The 9325-nt window shown below is 48.1% G+C and overlaps 1 protein-coding gene across 1 annotated transcript; it reads right to left on the bottom strand.

Moving 5' to 3' along the window:
* Positions 1-7681: 7681 nt before the first annotated feature.
* Positions 7682-8836, bottom strand: LOC147960716 (uncharacterized). The gene has a single exon (XM_087535782.1). The coding sequence runs from the start codon at positions 8834-8836 to the stop codon at positions 7682-7684; it is 1155 nt and encodes a 384-aa protein (XP_087391908.1).
* Between the last annotated feature and the right edge of the window lie 489 nt (positions 8837-9325).

Here is a 9325-nt window from a genome sequence, read left to right as displayed (position 1 = left end):
TCCTGCGAGACCACAAATGTAATCATAGCATATACATACAAATAGTCTCATCATAATCATCATCTAACACAAAGTGGTATCTTGTCATCATCTCGAAAATAGCGATACATGCAAGTCTCAAATACTTGCAACTACAACGTCATCCATCTAAACAAAGGTATACGCGAGAAGAGCTATCACTATAAGTGAGAGTGGAACTATGCAGTACATGAGGTGGCGGTTACGAGTCCCCTCTTGCGCTAGCGTGAACCTCAAGTAACTAGCTTCTCCTTCTTGTCTGCTTTTGAAGCCTTTATGGCTGGCGCCCGAGAACCCATTCACTTGTGCTTGACACTCATGCCACTCGTTGTACACCCCCGGAACCTTCCCTTTGTACACGACATAGCACTTCCATCTCGCCATCAAGAAACTAGGTACCTGTTAGAGATGCATGTTCATGAAGAGGATGTACAATCATATATATGCAACAAAATATACTAGAGCAACACCGAAAAAGAAAGGGTTAGCAACTAGATGCAACATACAGTACGCAAATTAATTAACTAGAGGTATGCAGGTCATCGTACGCAAACTAACAAAGTAGCGTTACGCAAGTTCGGCAGGGACCGTGGACATCACAAAGTTTCATCGCTACAAAAAGTATACAAGTTCAACCGACACATATCATCATCATCGGCATCATAAATCACTAGAAGTTCCATCCTTCCATATCATCGAGGATGGACCCTAGCTTCTTGAACGGCGTGAGGTCTAGACGTTGCATGCCTATGCGAGTTTGGAGTCAGCTCGTGATATAGGGCCGTGGTGGAACATCCCCTTCTCATCGACGACTTCTTTCATGATGATCATCGCAATGTCGCTTTGGATGCGAAAGAAGTCATCTCTAAGTTTATAATCCGCTTCTCCATGAGATTCTAGCCACTTGTGGATATGATCATCATTTCTGCTTTTCATGCGAAGCTTTTGGTGATCCGTGTTGAACTGAATCATGAGATGGACGATGTAGAATCCATCCTTCTTGCTTGGTTTTGGGACATGGATGTAGGAGAAGTTAGTTTTATGCGTGAAACCCATCTTCTTGTTCCTTTGTTTCCCGATCTGCATGTGGCCACCTCTAATGCTGAAGCCTTGGAGAGCATCATCTAGAATATTCATTATGTGGGTGTAGTCTTTTTTCTCGTAGTCTCTGGAAGGGTCAAAATACACGGCGTGGGAGACTTACGGGTAAAGAACGATAAGGACGGCGCGCCCGTTGCTGCGGGGAAAAGACACCTCAAATTGTTCCCCATATGAGAGAGAAGGAATGATTGAAATGTACGAAAGGGTTGTCCGTAACTGACTTACTTTGGATGATAAGGCACGAGGACAATTTCCCGGTCCTTATTCTGTACCATGAAGTTTTGGAGGTACTCCCTAGCAGTTTCACGCTCAAAGTCGCCGAGACTCAAGAAAGAATCGTGCATGTAGTACGGATCCGCCACACAGATTTGCGAGACTTCTTCACTCTTCATGACGGAGCTCATATGTAGCGCAAAAAGGCGGACGATTGTAAAATCGAGCCGCCTTGTCAGAAACATCTCAAAGATATGGTCAAACCGCAGGAAGAACACCTCCGCGGGCCATGTGTCGACGTAGCACTTCCCCTCAGGCACACGAGCCGCGTATGTCGGATATCTTGGATCCTTGGAGGCTAGTAGGCTTTTCTCAGTCGACAACACATGGTCGTGCAGTCTCCTGAGATCCCCTGATAGTGCCTCCAGCGATTTCGGCGGCAGCATCGGCTCGCCCGTGAGATGGAACATGGCCGCACCTTTCACGGGTACACGCTCTTTAGAATGCATCGTCTGGCTGCTTTGTGCTTTGGCTTGTTTGGAGGCAGTTATCTTCACCGATCTCTTCCTCTCCTTTTTCTTGGGCACACCTTCCAGACCCTTCCTTAACCCCGGCCCCAGGGTTCCCGGGCTAAGCATTGTACAACCCCCGGATAGTTGAGCCTGTGTTGAGGCGACATCTTCAGGCGTGTCCTGTGAGGAATTCATGAAGAGAGACTTTTTGCAATCCTTCCAACGACCTTCCTTCCCGGGCATATCATCCATATCCTCATTAGCATGCTGATAGCCCGATTCGTCATATGGTTGACTCATCAGATCTATGTCACAGTCATACGCGTTTGTATTGAGGAAACCCATAGGGTCGACCTCCGTCTCATCATCCATCTGCTCTACAGGACTGATTACATCAGCCAGTACTATTGCACCCCCTTCATCACGTTGTCCTCCGCTCTCACTCGGCACTACAGGAGCTGGTAATTGCGTAGGCGGGGTGGTGGTCTCCGCACATGCTTGTTGATGTGTGGTTATTGGTGTGCTCTCGGTCGGCTCTAGACGAATAAGATTCTTCGGCCATAGCAGCACCCAACCCTTGCAGTTTCCAATCCGTGGCAGGATCTCGTCGTCCTCTCCCACGCGATATACCGAAGGAGGCAAATGCTCATGCCTCGATTTCACACTGGACAAGTTAACCCTGAAGTGCCCAGCGGGGATCGGCTGGTTGTGGAACGTGGGTTGCACGGGGTTCATTATCATCCCCTTTCCCACGTCCACCTTCTGGCCTTTGATCAAGTAGAGTATGGTGCACGGGGTTTCTTCGCCCTGCAAACACATATGTCTGTGGCGTAAAACATCCGAAAGGCAATGAAAATGGAATATTCTATATATATATATATGTTGGTGCGACATGTAATTACCGTGACGGCGTCGAGCTCAGCCAAAGACGAAGGCCCACCTAGCACGCCAGAGACTGAGGATGGGCTGCTATGAGCGGGAGCGACTGCGAGAGGAGGCCCGGTTGCGTGAGCAAGTGATGGTGCGGTGTTGTTGTTGTTCATGGATTTGCTCCCGACGAAACTGGGCATCGGGAAATCATGTACCGTCTTGTCTGGATTTTCCTTCGTCCAGTTGATGATAGCTGGAACCAAGTTAGTAGCGAAATCATTTCTGCAGGCAGTTACAGCTGCATTGACTGCCTGCTGTAGCAACTCATTTTTCTCCTCGGCTATTTTTTCCGCGTCCCCAGCTGCTTTATTCTCGACCGCAAGCTTCACCTTTGCGTTGATGTCCACCTGACTAAACTTCTTTTTCTGCTTCTTGGCCTCCGGGACCTCGTTGTAAAACACCTTCCACGTGGCGCCGTCTCCAGCGCCGTGCACACGACCATATTGCGGCCGTTGGCCCAAAGGGAGTCCCTTAAGTTTGTTCAAGGCCCGGTTGAGAGGGGTGTCCCATTTGGGCCTCGTCGGAGAAGTAGGGCTTTCGGCTGCAAGCTGGTGATGCTTCTCTAGTAGTCTAATCAATTTCCTCGTGATCTGGTCCGTGTAAAAAACCTTTTTCTCCTTGTCCCACTTGTAGCGGGCCCTGATGAAGTCATGCTCCAAGGGGTTGGTGAACTTCGCGAAGGGGTCTGGGAGACCCGCGGCTTCACGTTCCGCGTCCTCCTTATCCCATATGGGCCTTTTACCGAGGTAGCCACGGCTTCCGAGGCGATGCTTCCCCGTGTTCATTTGCTGAAGTCTCTTGAATTTCGCAGCCTTAGCCTTGGTTGCCTCGGTAGCGCAAGTGTCCTTGAACTTTTCGAACTCCTCTTCCGTAAGTGTCGTATTTTCCTCCAGAATCTTGGACAGGGGTTCCTCAGCCTCAATAGCTCGTTTCACCCTCCCTTTCCAGGAGGCCAAATCATTGCTAAACATGCCCATGGCGTGATTGTTAATCTTCTTCATCTTCGGATCATCCCACGGTTGTTTTATGTTATCATCCCGGTCGGGGAACTTGAATCTCTTGTGCAACTTCGTTAGGAGCAACTGCGTCAAATGTTCTTTACTCCTTAAGTCATCGTCGTTGATGCTCGCGCATTCCCGTAGGATGTATCCTAATTGGTTCCCATAGCACTTGCGAGGTTCTTCCGACTCTAATGGCTCAAACTTGCCAGGTGCCATCTTTGTGATCACAAGTCGTCCAATCCCTAGTTTGTTAGGTTTTCGTATCCTCTACTTCTTATGCTTCCTCTTTTCGGTAGCGGCATCGGCGCCGGTACCTTCCCCGCCGGTATGTTCCCCGCAGTTACCTTCCCCGCCGGTCTCGGTGCCGCCATCGGTGCCTGCACCGTCGGTGTCGATGTCGGCGTCAGTACCATCATTGAGGCCGACCTGCAAACCTTGCTTAGCAGTCAAATAGTCGAGGTACTCTTATTCACCCTCATAATCCATCTCGTCTGCATCTTGGTCAGAAGGCCCAGTTTCTTCGTTGTTTGACATGTTTCCTATGATTAAGTGTCCTCGTTTATTTCTAAAAGTATGAATAAATGAGAAATGACATAAAAAAGAAATCTATGTGCCAGCACTCGATATGCCAACTATGTAGCACAAATCATGCCTTTATTCACGGCAAATTTTGGCATGACCTTTGCTAAAAAAATGGACATATCGAGCGCCTGAAATTCACCGGAACGGAAATGAATCAACATTCCGGCGTAACATAGGCCACTTGGATCATTTACCAAAATTGAACCAAAACATGACATGTCCAAATGACATGTTCAAATTCCAAACATGACATGTCCAAAACATGACATATCCACATATCACATGTCCAGTTCAAATTTGCATATAAATTTAGCCTACCTAAATTTGCTTTAACAAGGGATGTTGATTTGGACAATTGCTAAATTCATAACTAAATAGATAACCTAATTAACCTACTGCCCTAACTAAAACCTAAGTAAATTAACCGAAGAACCCTAGCTAGCAGAGATAAGGGGGGTTACAGAGGGTGCAGGGGCGAGGAGGCAGGCCCGACGACGGCCGAGGTTGGGAGGGGAGGAAGCAGAGGAGGGAGGCGAGGGCCGACGGGTCGGGGGCGAGCGCCGGCTCGAGGCCTACCGCCGGGGTCGGGGGCGAGCGCCGGGGTCGGGGGCGAGGGCCGGGTCAGGGGCGAGCACCGGCCAGGGTCGGGGGCGAGCGACGGGGCGCGGTGGTGCGACGGCGGAGAGAGTGGGGATTTGGGGGGAAGCGGGGAGAGTGAGAATTTTGGGTTAAGTGGACGTTGCTGCCAGTTTTCCTTTTTCTTTTCCTTTATTTTCTCCCACTTTTATTTCCCGAGAGCAGTGAACGAAGGGAAGGCGATATATATTGCATCATTTGATGGTTAAATATGTATACAAAATAGGAACATATATATTACATCATTGGACCCATGCATAATAATGGCTAAGTGTGTATACAAAATAGGAACATATATATATATATATATATATATATATTACATCATTTGACCGATAACATACAAAATAGGAACATATATTCCTCAGCGCTGACGTTTTCGTTTTTGAGTAAACTTCTTTCCCTTCTTGTTCGTCAAAGAATAATTGAGCCCCTCATTGTGACTTTGCCTTTTCCATGGAGTACGATTTTTCTTAGGTAATGTAGTATTGATTCTTCTTTTGACGTATACTTCATCATCATAGTCTTCCTCGTTGGTGACTCCATCCATTCCAATGATGTTCCTTTTGCCTCTCCTCACGACAACACGACTGGGATTGCATGGGTCGGTTATGAAGAAGCATTGTGTCACGTGCTTAGTGTGTACCCATGGCTCGTTTTTGGCGATAGCGTTCACGGTAGCGCTCTTGGCGTCGGGTATAGTCATGGTAGTGAAAATCTGGTTTTCTCTTTCGACATTCTTAGCCCATCTGACACAGAACATCGTCGTGTTGTGCAGTCCAGAGTAGTCAAGCTCCCAGATCTCCTCGACCCTTCCATAAAATTGTTCAGTTGCGCCGTTGTCGCTGCCGGTCATGCATTCCATCGCACCCCTGAGTTCTAATCATCATTGTCCATATCTTTGGCCTCCGTGTAGAACATGTATCCGTTGATATCATATGCCTGATAGGTTACGAGGTTGGGCGAGGGGCCATGTGCTAAGGCGTATATGAGCAATCCGTCCTTAGATCCCTCCTCCGGGGGATTAGCAATAATATGCTCTTTGAACCAATGCAGGAAAGTGGAGTTCTGCTCTCTAGTAACTTCGGCGTCCGTCCTGCATAACCCCCGGTCACGATACTTCTTTGCGATAATTTCTTTGTGTAGTGCCACGAAAGGATCTACCTCGTCTAGGTGTTGTAGCACTACCAAGTTTGCTCTGTCAAAGTCGTTGCTTCGATCTAAGTATGCCAAGTGCAGTTCCCTGTGACTGTTGCAGTGACCTTCTCCTTCGAGCCTCCCATCGTGCTTGTTAACGGGCAAACCAACACTAACACCAGGCGGCTGGTCTGCGCCATATAGAAAATTCTCACAGAAAGAGATGCACTCTTGTGTCACATAGCCCTGGACGATGCTTCCATCCGGACAGGACATGTTACGAACGAATCATTTGATGATCCCATTCCTCCTCTCAAACGGCATCATGTTGTGCAGGAATGACGGCCCCAGGTCTATTATGTCATCCATGATATGGACACACAGATGCACCATCACGTCAAAGAACGCGGGTGGGAAGTACATCTCAAGCTCATTCAGTATCACAATGATCTCTTCCTGTAGCCTTCAGAGCTGCTTCACACTGATCGACTTTCGAGAGATGACGTCGAAAAAGTTGCAGAGACCAATAAGCGTGTCACGGACGTGCTTGTCCATTATCCCTCTAAGGGAAACCGGTAGTATCTGTGTCATCATCACATGATAGTCGTGCGACTTCATCCCGCTGAACCTTTTCTTGTCCGTGTCTAGATATCTGTTTATCTTGCCACAGTAACCGGAACTAACTTTGACTCTGGTAAGGCACTTAAAGAATTGATGAATCTCAGCCTGACTTAAGGTGAAGCAAGAAGGGGGCAATAATCCTCTTTCTTTATTTTCTTGCCCTTCTTCGCCCGTGCCTCTGTCTCCGTCTCTGTCTCATCTGACATTTTACGGGGCGCCATGTGCAGATCTTCCCTGATTTTCAAATCTTGCAGTCTTTTCTTGCCTTCGGCCCATCCTTGGTCTTATCCGGCATGTTCATCAGTGTTGCGAGCAAGCTCTCAAGGACATTCTTATAGATATGCATTTGATCAAGGCAATGAGGTGTATCGAGTTTGTGCCAGTACTCCAAGTCCCAGAACACAGACCTCGTCTTCCATACCTTCAGCAGCGGCTCCGGCGCCTTTCTCATCGTCTTTCCCGGCGCGGGGCACTCCTTCCAGTTTTTCAACAGCTCATCGATTTCGGCACCGCTCCGCCTACGTGGAGGTCCTCGATGCTCAGCGCGACCATTGAATAGATCTCCACGGTTTCTCCACGGGTCGTCCTGTTCGAGCCATCTTCGATGCCCCATGTACACGATTTTCCCAGACCCGCCATCTTTCCTTGACGTTAGCTGCTGAGACGTTGTATCATCCATGCACCGCGTGCATCCGCAATATCCATGGCACACCTGGCCTGCCACATATCCATAACCGAGATAGTCCTGCACTATCGTGATCAGCGCGGCTCTCATGTTGAAATACTCGCCTTTGCTGGCGTCCCATGTCTTGGCCGGTGTTTTCCATAACGTGTCTAACTCCTCTTGAAGTAGCCCCAGATACAAATTAATATTATTTCCTGGTTGTTTCGGCCCTTGAATAAGCATGCTCATGTGAATGTACTTCGATTTCATGCACAACCAGGGGGGAGGTTGTACATCCATACAAACATGGGCCATGTGCTATGGTTGGTGTTCTGGTTGCCAAACGGGTTCATGCCATCGGTACACGCTCCGAGAACGATGTTCCTTCCATCACATTCAAAATACCGATAGAAACTGTTCAACGCTCTCCACTGGCTTCCATCCTTGACGTGTCTCAGCTTCGGATCATCTCCATCGTCGGGCTTCTTCCTCTCCGCGTGCCAGCGCATTAGCTTTGCTTCCTTGGGATCTACAAAATACCTCTGGAGACGAGGAGTGATCGATAAGTACCATACCACTTTCTGGGGACATTTCTTCCCGGCCTTCTTGTATCGAGAAGCATTGCACACCAGACAGCTTGTTTTTTCCGCATCCTCCTTCCGATAAATTATGCAATCGTTGATGCATGCATGATATCTCACGTGTGGCAGGTCAAGAGGGCACACGATCTTCTTGGCCTCATCAACACTACTAGGACATAGATTACCCGCGAGAAGAACATCCTTTAGGTACTTGAGATGCTCATCGAGGCTAGTGTCGGTCCATTTGTTTTTAGCCTTCGTCTTCAGGAGTTGGAGCGTGAAACTCAAGCGGGTCACCTCAGGATTGCAACCATCATACAATGGAGTGTTCGAGTCTACCACCAGTTGCTCTAGCTTAGCCTCCTCTCTAGAAGCAGCTCTCTCAGTACTCGTCTCCTTGCGAAGCAATGCTTGAACATGAGGGTCCCGCATGATTGAACTTAGTACCGATGAACTCTGCTGCATGGAGTCCATGTCGTTCTCTCCGCCGCCATGTTCGGCCCCTTCTCCGCCGCCATGTCCGGCCCCTTCTCCGCCGCCATGTCCGGCCTCTTCCCCGCCGCCATTATCGATCATCTCTTCGTCTTGCCCCATGTCATCATTGCCTGCCCCATCGGCATCCTCAACATCGTCATCCTCATCTTCAATTATCCACCGAGTATAGCCATCCCTGAAACCAGTCATGAGCAGGTGCGCTTCGACACGACCATCGTCATGGGGGTCGAGCCAAATTATTCCTTTGCATTTTTGACACGGACATAAAACCTCTGTCCGGTTATTTTCTTTCATGTCCTGCACCGCCGACCGCAACCACCTGTCCACCATCGTTCCACTAACCATCGTCAACTTTGCATGGTAATATAATAAACAAATTAATTATAAAAATGCGTGCATGCATCAAAGTCATACAAAAATTCGGCATGACCTTCCTTAAAAATAGGACATATATAGATCTAGAGTTTGCCCGGAATTCGCCGAAACGGAAATAAATCGACATTTCAGCAAAACATAGGCAACTCAAAAGCACAATTTCTCATAAACTCATGCCACACACACAATTTCCATAAACATATCACACACACATAAACATATTTCCATTTTGCAAAAGAATGAAATTTTAATCACCTATATCTCGAGATCGAGCACACGGTGGAGATGATGATGTAGGGAGATCAAAAGTGCACAAAGCTCTTCTTGACAAAGATAGATCTAGTTAGGGGGCAAATAGGTCACTTAACTAAATACTACATCTACCTAGCTACCTAATTTGGGAGGAGACAACTTCAACTAGTGGAGGGGGAAGGAAAAAGAGAAAGGAGATGCATTAAT

The sequence above is a fragment of the Triticum urartu genome, chromosome 7A, assembly GCF_056163025.1.
Source record: "Triticum urartu cultivar PI428250 chromosome 7A, HENAU_Tu73, whole genome shotgun sequence".
Classification (NCBI taxonomy): Eukaryota; Viridiplantae; Streptophyta; class Magnoliopsida; order Poales; family Poaceae; genus Triticum; species Triticum urartu.
This window is presented reverse-complemented; position numbering and strand designations above follow the sequence as displayed.

What these genes read in the sequence shown, in the direction of transcription:
- LOC147960716 (XM_087535782.1), bottom strand. Translation starts at nt 8,836, where the DNA reads ATGGTTAGTGGAACGATGGTGGACAGGTGGTTGCGGTCGGCGGTGCAG.